The 13447-nt window shown below is 39.1% G+C and overlaps 1 protein-coding gene across 1 annotated transcript; it reads right to left on the bottom strand.

The window, feature by feature from the left end:
- Nucleotides 1-166: 166 nt before the first annotated feature.
- Nucleotides 167-13435, bottom strand: EIF2AK1 (eukaryotic translation initiation factor 2 alpha kinase 1). Its single transcript, XM_058035525.1, is given in 17 exon segments — nt 167-366; nt 840-1073; nt 1449-1528; nt 1648-1768; nt 3437-3543; nt 5003-5114; nt 6180-6567; nt 6852-6902; nt 8524-8624; nt 8993-9073; nt 9734-9833; nt 10294-10325; nt 10941-11077; nt 12295-12453; nt 12885-12969; nt 12972-13381; nt 13384-13435. Coding segments are annotated over 17 exon segments (2373 nt in total). The 3' UTR covers nt 167-243.
- Between the last annotated feature and the right edge of the window lie 12 nt (nt 13436-13447).

Raw genomic sequence — 13447 nt, forward strand, 5'->3', positions numbered from 1 at the left:
GGGTGTGACCTTCCTTTTTTGTAACTCTTGTGTAACACGTTTGTTCAATGTCTACGGTATACAGCCTGTGCTCTTGGTTTTTCCACTGCAAGTGATTCTTTTCTCAGGAGCCTTTGGGCAAGGCAAAAGGATAAATACCTTTTAAGAACAGACAGCCAAATGAAAATGCATTCAAGTATTTTATGTAAAAAAAGAAACATTTTATATAACTTAACACACGATCAAGGATAGTTCTTCCTGTACTTAAACAGGAGAGCCTTGTCTTGTTTGTTCATCTTGCTCTTCAGAAAGCTGTCTTATTGTCTCCCTCAGCTTCTCTATTTCTTCTTCTTGCTGTCTCACCTTCTGCTGGAGGTTAGAAATAACCTGAAAATGAGAGTCAGTTTACTTCATTTATAGCTAAACAAGGATATAAAGCCTTATTGCCCTACTTGAATTGTGCTTGCAGTCCACTACAGACACTGTGCAGCAGCACTCAGCTATTCTACATTCAAGTGACTATAACTTAAATCCATAAAGCAGTGGGGCATGGAAAAGGAAAAATTATTAGAAGAATCTGCAGATGTGATGAAAAGCTTTGAAAGCTTTTCTGACCTATAAAAATGCCTCTCAACTGTACAGTCTTCAGAAAGTTGCCTAAAGTTAATGACCAGCTATCTCATTGCAAAGACACAAGAAATAATACAGTGGCCTAAATACTGTAATCAGAAAAAGAGTCTTAAGAGGAACGTGTGATTAAGTTCAAAGCCAAACCCATGTAATGCAGGCAGGGATACAAGGGGCATTTTCTTTTCATGTTGCTTTAGGCTGGAGGGGTTGGGGTTGCTGGCACACATTACCTGGTCTGTGGTGTGGAAGAGTTCACTGTCCCGAAGCTGAGCCGCTGTCGGGCGTTCTGTAGCTCTTGGACTGGTGAGGAGTTTCACATACTTGGCCTGAGTGGGCCATTTCTTGTAGAAAGTGTGAGGAATTTGGCCAGTCCTTAAATGTGTAAGGACTTCTGTTCTTTCCATTTCTGTTCCAAATGGTTGGAAGAGTTCTAGCAGGACAACACCCAAGCTGTACATGTCTGACTGTTAATGGGGGGAAGAGAAAGTTCTGGGATAACTGCAGTTTTAACTTAGTGGGCTTCTTTTTCTTATAAAATCATTTTATGAAAAAGTTTCACAACAGTGAAGTTTCATGATTATATGAAGAGCATCATGACACTTCTAAACACAAATTCAAATCTGTATATTATTATATTATTTACTATGTTATCAACATAGCAAAAAAAAAGTTTTGCTTTAACTGCAAACAAGAACGGAAGTTGAAATCCATGTTTCAAGAAAAACACTAGGAGTGACAGTAGGAGGAATGTTTATGTATTTGCCAATTGAAAGGTTTGATTTATTTCTATTATCTAGCATGTTAATAGAGAAAAGAAGAAACAAAACAAAGTTCTCTACCTTGAAATCATAGTGAGATCCCTGCAGCTGTTCTGGTGAGGCATAGAGGCACGTCCCCACTCCTGACGTATGTGTCAGTCCTTTGAAAGGCAATTGAGACTTAGCAAGTGTTGTTACCCTTGCCTTGCAAGTAAGAGTTTAATGATTTTAATACCATAGAAACTTAAACACTGAAAGCCATGACACTTTCTTCTCTTACCATTTATCCATTCTGTCTGAAACTCCTGGTCTGCATCATCCCAAAGAAGGTCTTTGCAGGCTAATCCAAAGTCACCTATTTTTACCTGATGATCTGATCCATGTAGAAAGATATTTCTAGGCTGCAAATGAAGACAGAATACAATTTAGAAACATGTCTATATAAAGAATTACAGAATTTCAGCTGTTTCAAAGTCTGTAAAATCCAGCGTTTCACAGGTATAAGATGACTAACATTTTTTAGTTGTGGGAGAGAAAAAATAGTTATTGCTGATACCAAATCATGTGTTAGCAACCCCATTTGGCCAAAAAGCCACATATCTGGAACAAGGAAAAAAAGGAGGAAAAGCAAAACAGAAAAAACCCAAGATTTAGTGAAAATATTAAGTACATTTTTTTCCCCAACAGAAATTGGGAAATTTGCAGAACAGGAACAGGCAGAGTGGACAGTAAATTTGACCAACTGATGTAGCAGGAAGGATGACTAAATATCATTGGGCTAGACATAATACAACCCAAAATACACTTTTCTGTATGATAAGCAGCTGCAATATGCTACTTGGTTCTGAGAAGCTGCTAGGAAAAAAAAAAAGCCAAATTATGACAGACTTGAGAGCTCTGACTCAGAAAACTGAAACAGTTTTTATCCATATATTTTGGTTTTAAGATCACGAAGAAGGAGAAATGCAAGCTTTATGTACCTAGAAAAATTCCCTAACTTGTTCAGGTGGCACAAAGGAAATACTTGGTCTTTTATTAGTGTATAAAGGAGATGTGAATAGTTTAACAAGAGATGGGCAATCTCCACTCTTTTCCTTTATTCAGTGCAGATCAAACTTAAAAGATGCAGCACTGTTGAATAAGTTGCTAGGCTTCTCATATCCACTGAAGTAAAAACATATCCAAGACACCCACCCACTGGGCTTCTGTTCTCAGAAATTCACACACTGAAAGACTTTCTTAGAATATTATCCCAGAAATTACAGTCTCTGCTAGGTATCTGCAAAATCACCATTAGAAGAACATATGAGAACTGGCTCAAACCAGGTCTGCAGTAACTGTATGGAATTGTGGAATTCTTTATGTAACTACCAGACTTTGGACAATAAGGCCAGCAGGATGCTAAATGGGGAGGCAAAATGAAAAATTGTTCACCCTGGACCAGTTGACAGAAAAATGAAAATTAATCCAGAGTGAAGACTCTGTGATTTCAAGTAGTTCCAAGCTTCCACATGTGAAGTTTTAATAATCATGATTTCTTCATACAGCTCCTGTATCAGATGCAGAAAACCTGAGTAGGAGGCAAAGTAGGAAAACACACTTTCACTTCCTTGCTATTCAGGTCTATCAGTAAGCAAGCAACTAGAAGATATTCTCAAAAGCTAACTGTATGCAGTTAGCAAACTGAAGTGTAGTCAAGGGATTTTGTTAATTTTTGTAATTACCTAAAATATTCTTTTTTTAGGTAATTAAGTTCCTATCCTGATTAAGGAAAGACTGATACAAAAGAAAACCAATCTGACCATGCTTGTTTCTGAAGGAAAATGGCTTCAAAGGAGAAAACACCTCCAGAGCTAAAAATCCACTTGTAAGTCAGTGTAACAGTACTATGCTGAAGTAAAGAAAGCATGGCACTGCTATAGAGGAGATGATGTATTTTCTCATATGTAACAACTAAATTCTTAAGAGCCCAGGTCATCTCTAATGCAACTGTGAAGCTGCTTTCATTCTCCCATAATGTAAATTGTCTTTGTTTTCTTCAACCTCAAGTAATAATTTGATGAACTTACTTTAATGTCTCGATGCATCACTCCCATGCTGTGGATATAGCAAACTCCTTCCACTACCTCCTGGAAAATCTTCATTGTCCAGGGAACATCCACGAGATGGTATGGACCTTAAAACAAATTATTTCACCTAGTTTTACGGAGTTATGTAAGATTATGGTGGTATTATGGTTGAATTATGTTTATTATGCTGTGGAATCCATTTTTAAGAGAATGAGTGTATTTAAATATGGATTTTGATATGCTTTTCTCAAGATATTATTTTTGAATTAGCCAAAAGTCACTAACATCAAAATTCCATAAAGGGAAGGTCAGGGAACATGAACATATATCCTTCTGAAAAGATTCTTCCAAACCCCATCAGACAGTTATTTGATTATGAATTTAGGAAACTTTTTACTTTCATGAAAGTCCTGACCGAGCATGAAAAATACAGTTCCAGATAAAATCATCATAATTTATGTAGCAACATGCAGTCTTTTGTGCTACATTGCTTTGCACTCTTCTTGTTTTATTCCTAATCCTTCTGCTGCTGTGCTACCCTCTGAAATTCCTCAATCTCCTCTGGCTGTAGCTGTCCTAAATAAACTTAGCACCTCCTTGTTTTGACCATTTTCCACATTACTGTTTTATTAAACTACATTGTCTCCCTGCTCTAATGAGCCATATTTAACATGTCTTTTTGAACACCTACCATTTACTCAAATTTGGATTTCTATCTCTTTGTGTCTAACCTATGATAATATTCACCTTTTCCATGAAAAGGTGTGAAAACAGCATTTTGCAAGATCAAATGCCATCATAATTCTGTCATTTCCTGGAATATCATCATTTAACTCATGAAAGCTAAAATATTATGATTACAGGAGAGATTAGTGGAAGTCAGCTGACAGTTTGCTGGTAAACCTGTCCCTATCAATGAAAACAACAGATTTACCTTAATAGTGATTAAAACCAAGATAAAACATTAATCACACATTTTGTTTTACAACCTGATGTGCATAAGCTGCTTTTGTACAACCACCCCAGAGGATGGAACAAGTCTCTACTGCTTTAAGAGCATTGGATTTGTTCTTCCAAATGTCAACACTTGCTGATGACTGCTTGGTAGGAGGGCATGAGAACCCCTGGTCACTCAGAAAAAGTCAATGTTCCATTCTTTAACCTATTACAAATTAACCTGTCTGGATCAAATGATATAATTGTATTTTCTGCAGCAGATAAATTAGCCTTTAACCAGCTTTCTGAGAAGCCCCAGATTCTGTCAATAAAAAACTCTGTTCCAAATAAGGAGCATTGCCCAGACACTGATCTCCCCTGGTAACAACTATGCCTCAGGCATTCAGTCATTCTTTTTTGAAGAGCTGCCTAAAACTCAGGAATTTCAATTCTTTTACCAACATCTATCATGCACAAATTCAATACAAGCTGCTATTCGATTAAGTGAATAAAGAATTTAATAAAGATCTGTATTATAAGCTGCTGAAGTAAAATAAAATTAGATAACTGCACTTCAAATTACAAAAAAAAATTATATGTTTACAATAATTAGACAGTGATGAATCTTACTAGAAGTGTCCTCTGATCTCTTGTTACATCTTTTATTACGGTCAGCAATCCAGTCCCACAAGGATATTTCACACAACTGCATTTGTATATGAAGCATCAAGTGATACTCCACCTAACAGAAAAATAGTTGTACATAATTTTGCCACTGTAACATGAACAATATTTCCTCAGTTATTTTCTTTAAATAAACCCAAAATTTATTAAATAAAAACAGGTACCATAAGGACATCAAGTATAGTATTAGTAATCTACTGCACTCAAGAAGCAGATGCAACAATGCTATCAAGTTTTGGGGAGTTTTTTTGCTTGTTTCTCAAATTTAACAATTGTTATATGATAAATGCTAACAAAACTGCCAGATGTATCTTTGATATTCAAATTAGAGTTTGAAACCTTCTAGAAATACTAAACAGAGGTTTATTCCAGCTTAATCCATATAAAATAGCAGGAAAAAAATCAACTTCTTCATACAGAATTTTAAGGAATGACAGAATTGTTTAGGTTGGAAAAGGCCTTTGAGTCTGACTGTTTGATTTATTACCATAAATATACAGCTCAATTTCTGGTAATGGACCAGTTCATCTGATAACCTGGACAACTCAAGCAGACACCTTTAAAACTGGGTTTCCTGCAAGAGGGAACTCCAAGTGATAGCAAAAGCTTGAAGCACTCCAGAGCTGGCTTGTTATACAAAACACATCAGTGGTGTGGTATAAATGTCAACAAGGTTTTAGAAGCACAAGTGATTCCCTGCTCAAATCTGCTTTTATCTCCTTCCCATGTACTCCTACACTGCAGGGGCACACATGACATATCAACACACTTTCACCATTAATAGCTGCTTTAGCTTTCATTACTAAAAGCTAAAGATTTTTAATTTTGATGAGGCTGTTTAAGTACTACTTTTTATTCATGCAGGTACTTTGAAAGGACTCAAGAGGCCTAACACATGGGAAGTTCCTCACAAATGCTGAGCTTTGCCAGCTCCTCTGGTCAGCTTCCTTGCAACGATTACCCACATAATAAAATTTGTTTGAACTCTTGGCTCTACTTGCAGTCATTCCATTCTTCTAAATTTATTGTTATAAATCATTCATTTTCTCTGTCTACTGAACTGCTTTAAAAACATCACCAAATTAGACAGCAGATAAGGACACTTAAAGAGAACTGTATTTACCTCAAAGTCTCCACAGAGCGCTACCTCATTTTTGGAGCATCCTTCAGAGCAGGACTTGCTTTCAGAGCTGGACTCACTTTCAGTGCTAGCACCTTGATGCAGACTGGAATGAGGTCCCCATGTTGAATGATTGTCCACATCACTTGATAAACTGTTATCACTATTTACAAAGCCTCCTCGTAGTTCTGTGGATAATTCACCTTTATTTGGTTTCACACACTCTTTGCTATTGCTGTTTGTAAAGTCATTCCTCACATCCATATTCTGCACTGATTCTCTATGCACATTTTTAAGACTGGTACTGTGACAGGACTTCTTTTCTTCTGAGGTAAGGTCAGCAAAGATAATTGAACTATCACTTTCCACACTCTGGATGTGACAGTGATCACTGAAAACAACAAAGGCAGAGAAATTCAAATAAGTACACAGTTTCATACCATCTGTGATACACCATACTGATTTTTTTCCCCAACTGCAAACAGCATTCCCAAGTAAGAGCTCAGCTGCTTCCTCACATAAAACTCCAGGATTACATAACTTCAGTGCAGGCTCCAGCTGATTTAATCCTTTCTACCAGCAGGTATTATGGACAGCTGTCCCAGACAGCAATGGCTCAGACACACAGCTGAAGTTAAAGCTGAATTTGTTACCACTGAGATTAGTAATACTCACTTGCTATTCTTTTGCTCCAAAACCAGTGGCTGCAACTCCATTATTGTTTTACCTGTTGGATGCAAAGATAAATATGGTATTTCATAAATCAAAGAATGTATCCACATATTTACTAAAAATTACCATTTAAGCTAGAGCACCACACTTAATTTAACGTTGTTACCTGTGGATAGCTCTAGATTATCTCTACTTCTGCTGCTGCAAAAGGGACTTGTTAAGTCTACTAAGAAGCTACCCTAACATGTAATTAATTAATCTTTAAATGAAAAGAAAATATACACTGTACAAAGTCAATAAAAGGGTTGTACTGGGCTTTCATAAATATCTACTTAGACTTGATCTTTCAGAAGTCAGCCTGTTCAAAGCAAGGGTTTACAATGTATAGAATAACACACAGTTAAAGAAGCAGCTCCACAAGGCATCACCCTTCACATCACACTGCTGCTGTTTTGAAGACACTTGATATCTTGGAAATAATTGTCATTAAAATTGTATTTTTACATGAAAAAGCTGTTTCAGGACACAGAAGCAAATACAAAACATCAATCTTGTAAGACAAGAGAAACCATAAAGTACCACAGAAGCTACCTGCAGATTTCATTATGCAATTCCATTACCACCATTAAATACTTATTAAGGACCCCCAGCATTAAACAATTGCTTCCCTTGATTCTCTGGATCATTGGTTAAAAAGTTTTGCCTGTTTTACTCTACTGTCAACTTCCTATGCACTTATGCCTTTTCTTTTGTGCTTATGGCTGGCTGGGCAATAAGTCAGTGACTTGGAAAGCAATAAAGTTATACAGAGCATAACCAAACCTCCCACTAAGAGAGGATCAAAAGATTTAATTGCTAAAGGCATTCCAGGAAAGGACTAGAAAGGGACCAATGGATTAGGGTTACAAAGGGACCAAAGGACAGAGTGTGCAAAGAGCTGAGAACAAAGAACCTGAAGAGAAAAACCAAGAAGAAGGTGTAAAATAACACAAAAGTAGATAAATTCTCAACAGTTACAGACAGTAGCTGATACACAAAAAAATCCAATTGCTTTGTCAGTGCAGGACTATGAAACACAATTAATCAAATTTAAAAAGTCTAACTTGGAAAGCAAAATAAAGAGTTTTTGGTGGGGGGGTTATCATTAAAAGTATGTATTTCCAGGTTCTTTCAGTTTTTCTTAGATCTTTTCCAGATCAGAAGAGAAGCATACTGGGTTGCTTATTCCTAGTGTTGTTACATCTCTGAGACTTCAAAACACAGTTGCAAATTTGTGGGGTTTTTGTCCTATTCATCACTTTCTCCCCACTATGTGAGGCAGCTCATTCCTCAGCCTTCATCCTTCTCCTCATCAACTCACCACTTCTTGCATTAAAAGGTTTTCACTGATTTCACTGACCTTCACACAACTTGAAATTCCTCCTCATATATTACCACAGGTAAAGCTGATATTTCCACAGTTCCAAATTAATCACTAAGTAACAGATAAATTATTTGGTAAGGAGGGATTGAATGCACAGAAGGACCTGGTGATCACCTGCAATTTCCCTTTCTTTTAGTTCTTTTAAGGAGGGGGAAAAAAATAGTCATTTTATCAGAGAAGTAATGCTCTCCTGAAAATAGCAGTACAGAGGTTGTAAGATGCAAGCAAGAATTACACAATGAGCTGTACTTTCCTTTTGGATGTACTGTTTGAACTTGCTCCATCCAAGCAGTGTGATAGCCTACAATATTGGGATGCTGCAGCCCAGCCAGCACTTTGACTTCTCGGAGCACCTAAAAAGACCAAAAACCCCACAGTGTGACACTCCTTTATTTTGTGTGCTTAGTGAACACAAAAGGTAACAAAAAGTAAGTTTCTTAGAGAGAAAGAGCAGATGAAATTGTTACAGTAACAGAAAAAAAGTGAAAGCTTTAAAACAAATTGATTTTTATCATTGCAGAGATTACCAAATTCAAGTAATTAAACAGTTCTTTTAATGGACTTCAATGTGTCTCATTTAGTTTTTTCTACTAGGTACTGATAGGCTCAAACCCTTGGAAATTCAGAATGCATAAAAACTTGTATTAGCTACATTAATAAACTGGAACAGAATAAGCTACAGAGGAGTTAAAACAGGGACAAAACACAGGAAGAAGAATACCTTCATGCAATCTCTTCTTGTAGCCTTCTTAATTTTGATTTTTTTAATAGCATAGAACTGACCATCTAACTTGTTTCTGACCTGAAAACAATTGCAATAGGAGAAAATTAGATGTTAATGTGCTTAGATTAATTCAATCCTTTTGAACCCACTATTTTCTAAAATTTTACTTCTGCACCCCACTCCTAAGGAATATCACCTGTATCAGGGAATTAAACTGGGATTAGGCCCCTGCTGTCACACAGGTCCTGATAATGGTTTAACAAGTCCTCAATAAATATGTGAGACCCCATTTGTCATTTCCACATGGCACATATCTCATAGGGAACCTTGGGCTGCCCATAAACTACAAGTACTTAGTACAATTCAACATTGGCTTGGACATTTATGCTCATTTTTTAAAAGCAGCCACAACTGAAGCATCGGGGAGTGCAGACCAATCACTTCTGATGCTGTGTAGAGTCAATATATCATAATAATTCACATGTCAAATAAGGAGCTTTCATTCACTTTAAAAGGGTCAAAATACACAAAGTAAAACATCTGATATATCCTGCTTCTGGCAAACAAAACTCATTGCAACTGAGCAGCTTTTGAAATAAAACACCAACTTTCTTTTAAGGTACAGATTTGCACCTCTTCTATTCAAAAACATTTGGCAGTACAGCTAGAAGAGTAACTCCAAATTCCAACAAAAAACAGATATAAACAGAGTAGTTTTATATGGGAGGTAAAGAATACCTTGTATACTTTGCCATATCCTCCACTTCCCAGCCTTGCAACCTCCTCAAATTCATTCAAGTATCGTGAAGTCTGTGCTTCAAAGAGAACTTCTTTTTCCCTAATTGAGAAAAGTTAGGCTGCATTAAATTAAATTACAACTTACAAGTAAGATACAGCTGTACACATGCTAAAAATATTATTCATGTTATGGAAAGAAGAGGAAAGTACTTTCACATTACCATACTGAACCAGCCTGAGTTTCAGTAAATACTGAAAACCAGCAGACTGAAGAGCATGCACATGTGCTACAAATCCACACTGTTTGAACAGAAGTGTTCAGATTATTTCTTTTACATTGATGCCTGATAAATCTTGTTTTCCTAAACTGTGGCACTGACTGCAAGATTTGTTTTGAAGAACGAATTATCACCACATCATTTTGAGAATTTGGAAAAACCTTTACCATTTTTTCTGTTTCACAGCCAAATATGAAATGTAGTATTATTTAAATTCAGAGTGGAGCAAAGAACTTTAAGGAAGGAGTCAATTTAGTATTTCTACATGCTTTGAATACATACCCAATTGCAAGAGGCTCCCCGTTATCAAGTTCCTATGAAACAACAAAATCCAACATAAAAACATGCCATATAAAAAGAATAACAGGTCTGCTGTGCCAGGGGCATGGACAGCTTCATCAGAACAGAAACTGCAACCTCCTTGGAAGAAAATGAGGTTCTGACAGACATTCACATGCTGCAGAGAGCTTCAACAAATTAAAGTACCCACTGGTCATCTGTTAACATCTCTCTGCTGGAGAGATTACTGCCCTTTTAGAGTTGTGCTGGCAAACAGGATAAAATAAGGGCTCTAAAACGTGCTTAAAACAAAATTAACTAGCTTAGTTCAAGCAGCAAGATAAGCAAACAGGTCTGATTCAGCCTGAAGTAGAAGCACACAAACTACACCCTCCACTAATATAAATATGAGAGTGTTAGCAACACCTTGCCTTTGTTTATAAACATTTTAAATTATTACTCTTTAACAAGGTACAAAATATTGATGGCTTCAAAAACTGGTTTGCACCTACAGAACCAGAGCATGCCATTCCAAAGAGCTAAGGAGTTATTTTGTATAATTATAAAAAAGACCCAATCCAATATGAAAAGAATCCCTAAACAAAAGCTCCTTACTGCAGAGGTTGCCAAAGCCATGTAACAAAGCTTACCCCTTTAAGCACTTGTTGATTAGCTGCTTTCATCAGTTCAGTAATGGCTCTGTTGTGCTGCAGTCTTATAGTACTAAATTCATCACAAAAGACAAAAGGAGAGAGTAACCCTGTTCTTGTGAAAGTCTGACGAAGAACTGCACAAAGGAACAGAGAAAAGGACAGAAAAATATTAAATAAAGCCATCCAATAAGACCATGAAAGTTTTAAAACATGAAATCTTATTTGGAATATAACATGACTGAAAAACTGAATAATCCCTCCTACTCTAGTGCTGTTCCTGTACCCTTAGCAATTTAAACTAATTCAAACCAAACTAGAGCTGCTCAATGGGAATCCCTTCACAAAATACAATTATTTGTTGTGTTCCAAGGTCACAACTGCATCTCCTCTGCCTCCTTGCCTCAGCAGATGAGTTAAACAAACACTTTCATTTTCACTTTCACCCATTCACTTACATTTCACTTTTGGACTGATTTTGATCAGTGAAAAGAAAAAAGTCAAAGCAGGTTCACAATTATGAGGATGGATTTATAATCAGAAGTGGTAATGTTAAGATTTTCTAATTTCCATCCAAACTTGTGCACATACTCATAATAGAGAATGAAGTCACTCCCTTATACCACTTCATCTTTTTCATACGGAGTAAAACAACTCTGGCAAACAAACCCTCATAAATCCTGGAGATGGGTGCAACTGTGATGCTATAAATGGCATAAGTTTAACTATGAAAAACACATTACATTTTATTTTCTACAGTCATGTAAAGTAAGGACAAAACCCTTGGATATGCTTTCTTAAATGTACTAAGTGTACGCCTAAATGAACAAAATAGCCATGGTAAGTCATATACCAAGAAAGTATTTTAAAAAATGTGAATTCCTTGAATGATATCAAGAGACTTTATGGCAAAATAAAGAACTTGTAAAGGTATTGACTCAGATTTTTACAGAATATAATTTTGAAATATTTAGTGAAGACTCTACTGCAACTACTTCTTGATAAATATTTTATTAAATTCCTCTTCTACCAGCATTTTTAGATTACATATAACAGTAACATAATTTACCCTGCTACCCTTCTCATGATGCAACTCACACGATCTAGCTGAAACAGAACTGTCTGATCCTTACATCTACAGCAATATTCTGTTACTGTTTTCAAAAATAAGACACGGTGTCATTGCCAATTTAGTTGATTTAAGTTATTCATCCTCTTCACAGAATCATTCTTGTCTCAGCGGGATGAAACCTACAGCTTTGTATTGGTATTACACTGTAACTCTACACAGAAGGGTCTGGTACACACTGCAGTGAGGCAGTTTGAGAGACACGAATGAGCTCCTCTTACTGACTTCGGAACAAACCCCTGGAGTGAACGGGGTTGTGCGTGTACATGTGGCAGAGATGCTCCAGCAGTGACACAAGCAGCAGCTGGTTTTGGATGGTCGAAGTGAACTTCACAAATTTTTGCGACCCGTTTGCAACTCGCAGCTCCGCCGGCACATCCGAATCTGGAAGAGGACAGTCAGGCGAATGAACTTTGGCCTCAGTACACACCCATTTACCTAAACATGAAAACAATGTACAGCCACACAGCTTCATCACAACCCCGGCCCACAGAGGCAGCACCCAAGCTGCCAACTGAGCGAGTAGCTTTAAGGGGCCAATTAGGGACATAATTAATTTTTTTAAGTGTGCTCGGAAAGCACACACACCCGGGGAGGCCGAGGCGCCCCAGCCCGAGGCAGGGGGAGCTCGCACGGCGGCCTCAGGGCAGGGCGCTGCTGAGGGCCTGCCCGCTCTTGCATCACCCCCGCGCCTCAGAGCGCTGGGGAAGGACGGGAAGAGGAGGGCGACGGTTCCATCCTCCTACCCTCCCTGCCAGCCGGGGAAAGGCGTGATTTCCCCGCTCACCCACAGGGCTGCCGCCGGCCCCGCTTACCGTCAAAGCGCGGCTCCGGGCTCTCCTCAGGGAACTCGATGGCGGGCACCGGCGCCCGCATGGCCGCAGCCCTCCCGCCCCTCATCACATGCCGGGCACCGGGATCCCATCCGCCGCGGCCGGCGGGGCCCGCCCGGCCCGCCGTGGGCGGCTCCGGGGGCCGGGCCAGCGTTTATGGCCGCTCTTTGAGCGCGGAGAGATAAAACATGGACTGGAGGGATAGAGCCGAGAGGGGAACCTTCGGTCCGAGAGGCGGGGACGGGCGGGCAGGAGCTCGTACCGAAGGTCTGCGGCGGGGAGCGGAGCGTCCCCTCCCCTCCGCACGGGGACCGGCACCGCCCGCAGCCCACGTGAGCCCCGCGCCCGGACCGGGGGTCGCCGAGCCCCCTCTAGCGGCTCCCGGCCGCGGCACAGGGGCGGTGCCGGTCCCCGTGTGACCCGGAGGCGCTCGCTGCTCCCCCCGCCGCCGCCGCCGCCTCCTCTCCTCCCCCCGCCCGCCTGCCCGGCCGGCGCCGGGCCCCGGATGCAAGAGGCCGGCGGAGGGACGTCATTGTTCCCCGACG

This window comes from Melospiza georgiana, chromosome 16, assembly GCF_028018845.1.
Source record: "Melospiza georgiana isolate bMelGeo1 chromosome 16, bMelGeo1.pri, whole genome shotgun sequence".
In the NCBI taxonomy this organism is placed as follows: Eukaryota; Metazoa; Chordata; class Aves; order Passeriformes; family Passerellidae; genus Melospiza; species Melospiza georgiana.